The 13,150-nt window shown below is 43.1% G+C and overlaps 1 protein-coding gene across 1 annotated transcript; it reads left to right on the top strand.

Moving 5' to 3' along the window:
• Window positions 1-7,982: 7,982 nt before the first annotated feature.
• On the top strand, window positions 7,983-13,108 carry mcm6 (minichromosome maintenance complex component 6). The gene is made up of 18 exons (XM_026150779.2): window positions 7,983-8,234; window positions 8,407-8,553; window positions 8,699-8,809; window positions 9,056-9,143; window positions 9,236-9,397; window positions 9,477-9,642; window positions 9,734-9,882; window positions 9,970-10,120; window positions 10,228-10,369; window positions 10,518-10,659; window positions 10,776-10,883; window positions 11,016-11,171; window positions 11,311-11,439; window positions 11,533-11,697; window positions 11,884-12,010; window positions 12,096-12,290; window positions 12,401-12,540; window positions 12,643-13,108. Exons 1-18 carry the CDS (start codon window positions 8,137-8,139, stop codon window positions 12,751-12,753), a joined length of 2,487 nt encoding a protein of 828 aa, XP_026006564.1. The 5' UTR covers window positions 7,983-8,136; the 3' UTR covers window positions 12,754-13,108.
• The last annotated feature ends 42 nt before the right edge of the window (window positions 13,109-13,150 follow it).

The following is a 13,150-nucleotide window of genomic DNA, read 5'->3' as shown; positions in this document are numbered from 1 at the left end:
ACACACAATTCACTTCTATTCATAGTGTATTCAAAACAGGAAAGACTTCCTGTGGCTTTTTTTAGGAAAAACAAGCAGCTTAAACAATCAAACAGTGGAGCAGCTCTCCACTCATCAACACAGAGCACTTATAAACTAAATCATTCACACTGAAGGATTTCAAAGACCTGAACCAGCTTCACACATAACCAGGTATAAAGGTGCTAAGTTATTTGTATGTGTGGAAGAAATAAATACCACATTGAGACATCATTATAGGATGGTTTCATTTTTTTGTCTTTTTATGTTTGTGTATTTTAGTGCTCCAGAACCTTGGGTTTGTTCCTTCTTATAAAAGTATGCAGCGTCACTGTAGCGCAGACTGTTAATCTTTTAACTGCAGATTTGTACAGATATTCATTGTCACCAGAAGATGAATCACTTTAATGGGCCCCTCAATCTTCACCTACAGCCTTTTAGTTCTAATATCCTCAACGATACTTTCTTTCCAGTCACAGACAGCAGGTCTATAAAAGATTCTTCTGTCTTTTACACCACTCTGTCTAGTATAAATACCAAATTCTATTATGCAAACATGCTAATTGCTTAATTCTTTAATTATGTTTCAGACCTCGCTGTTATATAATTATCATGTCTAGGTAAATTTTTAACTTACATTTAATCTTGTTTTATCTTAATTAAATATGGCTAACATCAGCTAAACATGCTAGCACTGTTATTGTGAGCACGATAATATGCTAATATTAGTATTTAAGTACGGACTAGCATTAAAGCAGTTACCCTCCAAAAAGTTGATTCTGTTCATCTGGACGCAGCGTTTTGTGGGAGAAACGTTTCGTCACTCATCCAAGTGACTTCTTCAGTCTCAGCTGACTGCAGGTCTCCCCAATCTTATAAACAGTACATTTGCATAATGACTGAAACCAGCCCACTGAAGGAACAATGGGCTGGGAGGTCAGTTCCTTAATCATAATTATGCAAATTCTCATGACCATTGATCAACAACCACTGACCAAAACCCGCTGATCAAAGACCACTGATCAATGGCCATGAGTCCCATTCACAGAGAGTTGGGGAATGGCTGCAATCACAGCATCGTAAGATGGCGAAAGATGTACCCTTAGGCCCCCTCCTCGATTCAGAGATGGTCTTTTCCTTTTCACATAAATGGCCTCCTTGACTCCGCGCTCAAACCAGCGTTAAAGCGGTTAGCATAAGAAGAGAACTTCAACTGCTTGTTTACAATAGCTCACTAGCATGTCTGTTAGAAAACCAAAGCGAGCTCTAGCATGCTAGCTGTGTTTGTTTGACTTTTCAAATACATTTTGAAATATCAAAATGAAAAAGTTCAAATGTTACGTTACAGGCTTGACTTATTATGGTCATTAATAAAACTTTATTTACATTGTTTGGTTAATGTACAAAAGTCTTTCTAGAAAAAAGTCTTGCAGCTTTGCATCTATGTTGAAATGCCTTTGGATACTTGCAGTTATCCCACTGTGGTATCTAAATGAATTTGAATAGTCACCAGGACACAACTGCTTGGATACATTTTTTGGACACTTGATTGTATTGGGATTTACTTTTAGAACTGCCTCAATTCTACATGGCAAAGATCCAGCAACGGGCTGGGAAACATTCCCCAGAGATTTTGCTGCAGATTTGTTGGCTGCACATCCATGATATGAATCTCCCGTTCCATTACAATCCAGATGTGCCGTACTGAATTGAGATCTAGTCACAATGTAGGCCATATGAGTACAGTGAACTCACAGTAGTGTTCAAGAAATGTACAGATCTACAGCCCACTCTTTGTCCTGAACATGTCTCCTACTGCTTATCTTTATGTTTCACACAACCGATGTACTAAGGCTGGGAGTAAAAGTAGGTGTCCAGTCACAAAGCACATAAGAACAGCTGTAACTGTATGAATGTGAGATACCGTAATTTTTCGTCTAGTGCACAGAAGGACACGAGCGAAACAATGAAAATGTGTCAGCAGCTGAGTACAAATAAACCAGGAAACAAGTCTTTTCTAAACTATCTTTTCCCGCTCCTCTTTCATATCCTGGTTGTATTTTGCCCCCATTGTACTATTTCTCACCAGTTACCAAAAGATCTATACACACTGCATGTTTTTCATCTCCGTGCACCAGCAAGTTTTAGTGTACCACAAAGATGTGTACTACAGGCAGTGCTGCCTGTGTGTGGGTCTGATTATAAGAAATCATTAGTATTAATGATGTCATAAACCCAATGATGTAAAGTAATAATATTAGTATTAGTAGTTTTGTCATTTAATTTTCAAATACAAAGTCAAACATCATGTGAAAACTGTTTTACATCAAACATCAGAGCACTTTTGTTGTGGTGGATATGCCTGAGTACGTGTGAATTTGATCTGTGTGTGTGTGTGTGTGTGTGTGTGTGTGTGTGTGTGTGTGTGTGTGTGTGTGTGTGTGTGTGTGTGTGTGTGTGTGGGTGGGTGAGTGGGGGTGTGATCGTCTACAGATGGTCAGGTTCCCTCATATTCAAACACGACTGAGTTTCCTGCGGCTGAACAATCGTGGGAAAAACAGAGGTCAAGACAAAAGGAGAAATAAAGAGAGAAGGAGGCTGGGTTGCATCCAAATGGCTCACAATGACTTCCTGCTTTTTTCCTGGTGGATTAATACAATGTGACAGGTGAAACCAATAGCCCGCTGGCTGATGTTTGTATTGACTTCAGCAGGTGGAGACGTGAGAATAATGTGGGAACTGAAATAGAAATTAATAGAATAATAGAGCAGAAATGAATGTTTACCCTGACGGTGGACTGAGTTTGCCTCAGGATGGAGTTTGTGTCCCCTGGGTGATCCAGCCCTATATTGAAAGACACCTTAAGAAATACATAATAATGTTTTATAGTTTGTCTTATGGGTATTTTTATGTGTACTATGATGTAGATCTGTAGTTTCTGTTGTTTTACAGGCCCTCGAGGACAGGAGTTTGACATGTGTGGTTTAAGACAGGGGTGTCGAACTCCAGGCCTCGCGGGCTGATGGCCTGGGGGTTTTAGATGCGTCCTTTATCCAACACAGCTGATTTAAATGGCCATAAACAACCAGAAGAGTCTGTTCAGTGACAGGTTGCTTCTCCCCAAGACAAGAACTAACAGACTTAAAAACTCCTTTGTCCCACACGCCATCAGACTGTTTAACTCCTCTCTGGAGGGGAGAGGGAGGGGAAACAGGAGGACAAAGGAGGGGGGAACAACTAAGCTGTAGTGCCTCTTCACCTCACTGTACAATACCTTGTGCAATACTTTTTGTAAATAGTCAACAGTGCAATAGACTCAATACTTGAAATGTGCAATTCACTTGTATTTTTATTTTTTATTCCTATTTATTCTATTTATCCCCTTTGTATATTTTATTTATATTTGTCTCTGTATTTATATGTGTGTGTGTGTGTGTGTGTGTGTGTGTGTGTGTGTGTGTGTGTGTGTGTGTGTGTGTGTGTGTGTGTGTGTGTGTGTGTGTGTGTGTGTGTGTGTGTGTGTGTATATATATATATAACAGTTCTGTAACTGTAACTTTGGTCGTTGCTGTGCTTTTTTTGGAAGTCGAATTTCCCAGAGGAACCCACCCGAGGGATTAATAAAGTTCTATCTTATCTTATCTCTTATCTTAAATGACCTCCTCAACATGTCCTGAGGTTCTCCAGAGGCCTGGTAATGAACTAATCATTTGATTAAGGTGTGTTGACCCAGGGTGAGATCTAAAACCTGCAGGACACTAGCCCTCAAGGCCTGAAGTTCAATACTCCTGGTTTAAGGCATTTGAGGGAAGTTATTTTTTCATGTTACTGCGTGCCATCAAACATCAAACCAATACCACATGAAAGGCAGTCCTGTTCTTGTATTAATCAGCAGGGGATGTAGCATAAAAGGAGATGAAGGAGGCAAAACCATGTGCCGTAGTCAGGGGTTACAGTGGGCCAGTGGTTTTGCAGTACTTCAGCATCTAGCGAGCCCTAAAGACGAGCGAGCGTGAAGGGAGTGATGTTTCTATCAGCTTAACAAACACACAAACTGTTTGTGTGCAGTTTGTCTTACACTGTGTTGCTAGCTAAAGGTCCAGCTGCTGTATTTCACAGGGAGAGAAAACACAGAGAGCTAACTTCACTCAGAGATGGAGAAAGATAAGAAAGAGGACACGAGAGGAAGAAGAGGGGCTAAAGATAAGGACTGATCAGTGGTGTTTGATAAACCGGAAATTTAAAGCTTACATGTAAGTTCTCACATTTTTAAATCAGATATCTGGTCTGTACACATGACATTACGTTTTTTCATATTGTGAAACCTGCAGCTAAACAAACGGAGGTACACTCGCTGTGTTATTTAAAGGTTGCATGAAAATCCTATAAATCCTATCCAATAAACAGGTTAGTTTGTTGTGAGGGGTTTAAAGTAAAGAACAGTGTGTGACTGGTGCACAGTGGCTGTGGTTTCATGGTCAGAGTTAGGTTACATAAAGTGTAGCAGAGATGAATCTGAAGTTAAGCTGATGATGCTGAGATTCATTCAGCGAATTTCACCTTCATACCAATTTTATACCTTCTAGAAAAAAGACAGAATACACACTGTACTGTCAGTGTCGAGGATGGAAATCAGCCAAGACAACTCATAAAACATCTGCTGACATCTGGTTGAATTAAGTTGTGTACATCCACAAAGAGCAGCATATTATTTTATAGTTACAATAATAGAGCACAAGGTTCAGTTAGTGTTGCACAAAATAGGTGGTAGAGATGTTCTTCAAGGAGCTACTTTTTACTTTCTTACTGTGAGTACATTTCAGAGTCTGTACTTTTTCACTTTTACTTGAGTAAAGAATTCAAACCAGGACTTCAACTTTTACTGGAGTATTTTTGAATCTGCACTTCTACTTAAGTACAGAATGTCTGTATTTTTGCCACATCTGCTTGTCACTTATTATCAGCTAACTGTTGCAGAACATAATCATGTCCACTCGGTTCCGAGAATTGCAGGCGGTCTTGCTCTACTGTTCCCCCTGTGAATTGTTCTGTTAACAAATAACTTCCTCTGCCGGTCTCTCAGAGTCATTCCAAAACATGCCCAATATAAATGTGTGTTATGTAACCACAAATATATCTATCTATCTATCTATCTATCTATCTATCTATCTATCTATCTATCTATCTATCTATCTATCTATCTATCTATCTATCTATCTATCTATCTATCTATCTATCTATCTATCTATCTATATATATATATATATATATATATATATATATATAAAAGCTACATTTCAGTGAGTTTTTCTTTCAGAAAACCCTCTGGTTGTCCCCACTGTCTAAAGAAATTAAAATGAGAAAACGTCACGGGTCAAGATGACTGTCTGTGGGGATTCCTCAGGTGTGCCTGTTTGGTGTTGGGTTCATTTGGTCGACTTTTTTCTACTTTTTTAATTCTGCTGTAACTGATGTGAATACAAGGTCACAATAGCTGTTCTTTCCAGTCTCGAGGAGCCACCGTGATAAAACAAAGAAGCAGGGACTGTAATGCTCTCTACAACATGGACATGATCCGTCGGTGGTTTCTCATTTTATTGTTGTAACTTTATTAACAGCACCTTTACTTACAAACTTGTACTCCAACCTTCCACCAATGCCTGCTGTCCCATAGCTGCACTGTTTTAACAGAACTACAACAATAGAGTGGAACAAGTATACACAGACACATAGTGCAAAATTAACCATTCGGCTGAAGTTGTATCTTTCTAGTCCCCGCGCAAAACTATAAATAAGAAAAACAATTTTGGAAAAATTGTATTATTTTATTGTCTGTAGTGACTGTAGTACTACTTTCCTTTTAGAAATGATGCAATATAGACCTGCACCATATCATGGATAGCATCACCCCTGCAACACATAGATACCTAGTAGGCGCTGACACTGACTGAGCTGACATGTAAAATAAAAATATGCAGAAACGTGAGTGTTCACTGCCCCCCAGTGGTCACGTGGTACATTTACAAGTTGAATCCAATTACTTGTGTCCTTGTGCACAGTTTTGACGATATACTTGTAACTTTACTCCCTTCACCTCACAAACATGAGCAGTACTTTACAAAATAATATTTACTGCAAAACACACAAAATGCTTACAACATAAAGCACACTGGACACACATATTTCAAACATAAATGCACACAATGTGTGAGGCTGTGCGATGAGTTTTTCATCTAAACCTTTGAGGCACAAACACATTCGTTACTGCAAATAAGTTGATCTGGGAATTTTTTTTTTAAATTCAGTCTTTTATTCCCATCTAACAAATTCTCACTTCTAGCTGGTGACCTCTGAAGCAGCTTGTTTCTTTGGATGGAAACCACTAGTGGAAGAGACAAATGACATGTAGGCTTGTATAAAGCAGTTAAAACAGCTTCACCGCAGATGTGCAGCAGTAAAATGCTTTCGGTTTTTAAATCAAAGTACATTTACTCAAACCCAAATCCCCTTTTGGTGTTTAGCATCCATTGTAAAACTGCAAAATTAAAAATAAGGGAGCGGCTGGGAGTAGCTTCTACTCAAAGGAAAAGGCTTACAGTGAGTTGTACTAGGAAAGGAGGAAAAAAAAGTTTTGGCTTGGCAGAGAGATTGCGCTGGGAAGGATTTGCAACAGGTTACGGTGGTTAAAGATAGAGATGGAACTGTATTAGCGAGTGAAGAAAATGTCCTGATAAGGTGGAAGGAGTACTTTGAGGGGCTGATGAGGAAATGAGAGGAAAGTGCAGAGGATTAGTAAGGAAGGAGTGAAAGTAGCTATGAAGAAGGGTGAGTGGACATACCTGTGGAGGTATGGGGATGACTAGGAGAAAGGGCATTGGGTGCATTAACAAGATTGTTTAACACAATTCTGGAAAGCAAGATGCCTGAGGAATGGAGAAGAAGAATACTAGCACCAGTTTTCAAGAACAGTGGTGATATGCAGAGCTGTTGTAACTACAGAGGGAGAGTTGCTGAAACTATGTTAAGAGGAGAAATGTGATAGTGAGCAGGACTATGGTTTCATAGCACTACAGATGTGATGTTTTCTTGGAGAGTGTTCATGGAGAAGTGCAGAGAAGGTCAAAAGGAGTTGCACTGTGACTACATGGGTCTAGAGAAAGCATTTGATAGGGTGGTGAGAGAGATACCGTGGTACAGCATGAGGTTGTGGCAGAGAAATATGTGAGGGTGGTGCAAGACATGTAAGACAGCAAGAGAGGGGTGAGAGTGACAGATGTGTTCAAGGTGGGGGTGAGATTACATCAGGGATTGGCTCTGATCCCCCTCTTGTTTTGATGAGGTCAGGCAGGAGTTTCCATGGAATATCAAGTTTGCAGGTTACACTGGGACAGTTTGAGCTGGATGTTGGGATTTTCACTGGGAGTGACCAGAATGGACACGATCAGGAATGAGTATATCAGAGAGGCAGGGCGGGTTGATCGGTTTGGAGACAAAGTAAGAGAGGCAAGACTGGGATATTTTGCACATGTGCAGAGGAGGGGGAGCAGATATACTGGGCAAAGGATGCTAAGTATGGAGGAGGCAAGCAGAAGGAAAACAGACGATTCATAGATGAAGCTGGATGATCCAATGAGGAAGAAAGAAGGAAGAAGAAGATGATGATGATGATGATGATGATGACATACTTTTAAATTGTCCAAATATTTTGGCCGGAAATGGCTCAAGTGCTAAGTTCACTGTGACGCTGTCAGCATTCTTCATTTATATCTGTTTAACGCACGTGCTCGACAAAGACACGCGCACACTGAGATAACAGCTCGGTCTCTCCCCGGGGTCTACAGCTTAGAACAGGAAGCGTACCGCGGGAAAACGGGCAGCAGGGCTCCGCGTCAATTTACGTTTCCGCTTCTAATTGGCTACGAGCTCAGAGATATTTCCATAACGTCGCACATTGGTCGAAAGCGGCGCGCCAAACATCACGTGGTCTCACTTTTCGCGCGAAACCGGGCTCTGTTGTCCGGAGCTGAGCGTGCTGTGTGTCAGAGAGGAGCAGCTCGTGTCTGTTTTGCAAACTTGTTTTTGTATCTTTTTGTTGTCGCAGTTTGACGGACTTGCAGCATGGATGTCGCCACAGCCACCGCGGAGACTGCCGGGGCGATGGTGAAGGACGAGCTGGCCGAGAAGTGCCAGAAGTTATTCCAGGCTTTCTTAGAGGAGTAAGTGAGGCAGCAGCGACGGGGTCGTATTGTTGTCGGCCGAAACGTGCTTGGCTTGACATCGCTCTTGTAATCAGCAATTATAAGGATCGAGTGCTACTTTGATCGGCTGCTATTGGTGTCTTTTCACTGCTTTTCTTAACTCTCGCCCGATTCCTGCGTCACCCTGCAGATTTCAGAGCGGGGATGGGGAGGTGAAGTATGTCCGGGAGGCCGAGGAGCTGATCAGGCCTGAGAGGAACACCCTACTGGTGAGCTTCACCGACTTGGAGGGTTTCAACCAGGAACTGGCTACCACCATCCAGGAGGAGTACTACAGGTGAGCAAGCCCACCAAGTCATAGGTGCTTCCATCATATCTCATCTAAATACTGAGGTGGGAGAGTGCGCTGCTGCATTTCAAACCATCAGTTCAGTGCTGTGGAAATAAGCTGTGGGGTAACCTGAAGGATTGTCTGTTTCCAGAGTGTATCCCTACCTCTGCAGAGCAGTGCGCAACTTTGCTCGGGATCACGGGAACGTCCCCCTCAACAAAGAGTTCTACGTCGCTATCGAGGAGCTGCCCACCAGACACAAGTAAGACACTGTTAACCAAACCACCATGTACATCTCCATTTATCTGGTCTGAGCTGCCATTTATGCAGCTAGATTGCTTTAGTGCAAAGATGGTTGTAGAAATGTCTGCTTGGCTTGAATCAATTGGAACAAAATGGTGTTTAAGTTGTGGTGCATAAAGCAGGAATGATGCATCTCTCACTGGTAAATGTTAATGGGAATGAAATGCCAAATCTGATCCTTTTCCTGTGTTAAATAAATAAATAGGATCCGTGAGTTGTCCTCCATGCGTATTGGCAGCCTGGTGAGAATCAGCGGTCAGGTGGTGAGAACGCACCCAGTCCATCCTGAGCTGGTGAGATGTTTATATCAGTGAAGAAGACACAAAGTTCAGTTGCGTTACGCTTGTCTTTTGTCATTAAACCCATCCTGCTTCCTTTGGTGCAGGTGAGCGGTACCTTCCTGTGCATGGACTGCCAGGCAGTGATCAAAGATGTCTCTCAGCAATTCAAATACTCTCCTCCGACCATCTGCAGGAACCCCGTGTGCAACAACCGCTCCCGCTTCCACCTCGACACGCACAAATCCAAGTTCATCGACTTTCAGAAGGTAACTGTGATAAAGGATGTCTGTCTGCATGGATGAATGAGTCTGATTTTGACCCTGTGTACCCTGTTTGTGTATCCAGGTGCGTATCCAGGAGACGCAGGCGGAGCTGCCTCGCGGTTCGATCCCACGCTCTCTTGAGATCATCCTGAGGGCAGAGGCTGTGGAGACGGCTCAGGCTGGAGACCGCTGTGACTTCACTGGGACCCTGATTGTCGTGCCGGATGTCTCACAGCTCAGCACACCTGGTACTTTTTAAAATTTTAACCATTTATGGTCAAAACTATGTCTTGTGGTGTTTTGTTTTGGTTCTCATGACTGTATGGATGTTACTTCCAGGTGTGCGAGCAGAGACCAGTACCCGTATAGCAGGAGGTCCTCAGGGCTTTGAGTCTGATGGTCTGAGAGGACTGAAAGCTCTGGGAGTCAGAGAGCTGTCATACAGGCTGGCCTTCCTGGCCTGCAACGTGGCGCCAACCAACCCACGGGTAAGAAGCGCTCGCCCATGTGTCTAAAAATGCAAACGGCTACAAATCTTGCTGTGTGATTACAAATGTGTGCCGTCTTTATCACAGTTTGGCGGTAAAGAGCTGCGGGAGGAGGAGCAGACGGCTGAAAGCATTAAGAGCCAGATGACAGAGAAAGAGTGGGAGAAGGTTTTTGAGATGAGCCAGGACAAGAACCTGTACCACAACCTGTGCACCAGCCTCTTCCCCACCATCCACGGTCAGTGATCGAACCCCCCGTCTAGCCTTTTTCTCCAATGGAGGACGCTCTCGTAGTTCTTTATCAAAGCTGTGACTTGTGAGTTAAACGTTAACGTGATGGTGCAGGTAACGATGAGGTGAAGCGCGGCATCCTGCTGATGCTCTTTGGAGGCGTTCCCAAGACGACCATGGAAAGGACCTCGCTCAGAGGAGACATCAACGTGTGCATTGTGGGAGATCCGAGCACTGCCAAGAGCCAGTTCCTCAAGTACGTTCCACAGTTTCCACCTTCATTGATTAGCTTTGCATAAAGCTTTTCTTTGTTCCATCTTCTGGCACAAACACTTTTCAGTGCTCTCTTTGCTGTAGACATTTGTTGTACAGCAGTGTTGATTTGAGTGTGTGTGCCTGTGTAGGCACGTGGAGGAGTTCAGTCCCAGAGCGGTGTACACCAGCGGCAAGGCCAGCACTGCTGCAGGTCTGACGGCGGCCGTGGTCCGAGACGAGGAGTCACATGAGTTTGTCATCGAGGCTGGAGCTCTGATGCTCGCCGACAACGTGAGTGTCATGAGTTCTGAAGAACAGTGAACAGTGTATTGTTATATTTAAAAAAAACAAAAAAGTTTCTTTATGTAATTAGTGCAAGTAAAACTTGTTAACTGGTTTGATTTCAGGGTGTTTGCTGTATTGATGAGTTTGATAAGATGGACCTCAAAGACCAGGTGGCCATCCATGAAGCCATGGAGCAGCAGACCATCAGCATCACCAAAGCCGGAGTCAAGGTGACGCTTTCAAAGCTTTGCGCTTTAAACACTCGCGTTTATGCAGCACAAGCGGAAGTTACACTGCTATCATATTCGATCGTTCGTCTCTGCAGTAGAATAACCAGACTGTTCCTCCGCTTCTCTCCTCAGGCTACCCTGAACGCTCGCACATCCATCCTGGCTGCTGCTAACCCTGTCAGCGGACGCTACGACCGCAGCAAGAGTCTGAAGCAGAACGTCAACCTGACCGCTCCCATTATGAGCCGCTTTGATCTCTTCTTCATCCTGGTGGACGAGTGCAATGAGGTACATGCAAATGAGCGTAGTCTGAGCATCCTGTGCTTACTGGTTGTTTCTATTCATGTCTTTTATTTTGTCCATTTTTTTTTTTTTAAATATGATAATTTAGTTGAATACTGCAGCTAACGATTTGCACCTGTCATAGGTGACGGACTACGCTATCGCCAGACGCATCGTGGATCTGCACTCCCGTGTGGAGGAGTCTGTGGACAGACTGTACTCCCTGGATGAGATCCGCAGATACCTGCTCTTCGCCAGGCAGTTCAAACCCAAGGTGGGTGTGCTGGTGTCCCCACACGCCGACACCAGCGACCCAGTTTTTACTGTTTAACACATTTCCTTTATATTAACTTCTGGACCTCCGTAGATCTCCAGCGAATCAGAAGAGTTCATCGTCGAGCAGTACAAGCGTCTCCGCCAGCGTGACGGCTCAGGGGGCGTGTCCAAATCTGCCTGGAGGATAACTGTGCGACAGCTGGAGAGCATGATCCGCCTCTCAGAGGCCATGGCACGTATGCACTGTTGTGATGAGGTACGTGCGAAGACACACAAGCTTCATTCATGCAACACTCGATACTGAGTGTGGTTGATAAAATTTAATACTGCAAAACCACCCTGAGTATCACTTTAACCAAAATGAGGGGAACAAAAAGACATCCTTTCAAAATAAAAGGCCAAACTGTGAATTAACTCTTGCCCTTTCATCCCATGCTTCTAGGTTCAGCCCAAACACGTGAAGGAAGCGTTCCGTCTTCTGAACAAATCTATCATCAGAGTGGAGACGCCAGACATCAACCTGGAACAGGAGGATGAAATGGAGGAAGAGGAGGAGCAGCAGGAAGAAGGTACTATCAATATAGAGAAGATGTGAAATGACACCATGCATCACCGCTGTTTATTTAACGTAAACTCTTCTCTGCATCTTTGCAGGTAACGTCCCGAATGGAGTAAATGGAAACGTGGATGGTGTCATTGGCCTTACTAATGGAATTAATGGACACGCTGGCGGTGTCAATGGCCACGGCGAGCCTGGGAGCCAGTCCAAACCATCTCTTCGTCTGTCTTTCGCCGAGTACAAACGCATCTCCAACCTGCTTGTCCTGCATCTGCGCAGAGCAGAGGATGGTAAGAGATGTTCCTCCCTCCAGTCTGTTTTCCATCTCATTTCCTTGTCTGTTCTGTCACTGTTCTTTTTCTTTTTCTTCTCACATTTTTCTTGCTAATCTGTGTTGCAGCTGAGGAAGAGGAGGATCTGAAGAAAAGTGCAGTGGTCAACTGGTATCTGAAGGAGATCGAGTCAGAGATCGACTCTGAGGAGGAGCTCATCAATAGGAAGGGGCTGATAGAGAAGGTCATCCACAGGCTGGTGCACTATGTAAGTCTACCATCTTAAAATGTGAAAAGATAATGAGTCAGCGATTCTCTAAGTGCAGACATGTTCATTTATACGATCTCCCACACAAATCTCTTCCTCAAGGATCACATCCTCATCCAGCTGTCTCAGGCTGGGCTGAAGGGCTCAGAGTCTGCGAGCACAGAAGAGGAATCTGTTCTGGTTGTAAACCCCAACTACAACCTGGAAGACTAAACTCCTGTCCTCAAATTGATCCCTGCTTCTTTGTGGCAAACAAGAGTTAATGTTCATAGTGTGTTTAATGCTCATAATGGTGGCATTGGAGATGTTTCGCTGCTGTACAAAGATACGAGGATTTATCTAAATATTCTTTAGATTTAAAAAAAACAAAAACAGATGTAAATATACTGGCCTCTTCTCCAGCTGTTTATTCACTTCTCTTTGACTTAGTTTATTGTTGACTTTGAATAACTGTATATTATAAGCATACAGCATGGTTTACGTCCATGGTTTAAAGTGTTTTTGTATTATAATTATGATTTTGTGAATGAAATGTTGGAACAATAAATAAAATGTTGAAAAACACAAATTTTCTTCATGTGTCTTTTGTTGCCTGCGGCATTAAAATAAT

The sequence above is a fragment of the Astatotilapia calliptera genome, chromosome 18 (genome assembly GCF_964374335.1).
Source record: "Astatotilapia calliptera chromosome 18, fAstCal68.1, whole genome shotgun sequence".
Lineage (NCBI taxonomy): Eukaryota > Metazoa > Chordata > Actinopteri > Cichliformes > Cichlidae > Astatotilapia > Astatotilapia calliptera.
The sequence above is the reverse complement of the archived record's forward strand: the minus strand, read 5'-3'. Positions and strand labels throughout refer to the sequence as shown.

Coding starts and splice junctions, on each gene's coding strand:
- mcm6 (XM_026150779.2), top strand. CDS start 8,137: ATGGATGTCGCCACAGCCACCGCGGAGACTGCCGGGGCGATGGTGAAG. Junction 10,884..11,015: donor TCACCAAAGCCGGAGTCAAG/GTGACGCTTTCA, acceptor TTCTCTCCTCAG/GCTACCCTGAACGCTCGCAC. Junction 12,011..12,095: donor GGAGGAGCAGCAGGAAGAAG/GTACTATCAATA, acceptor GCATCTTTGCAG/GTAACGTCCCGAATGGAGTA.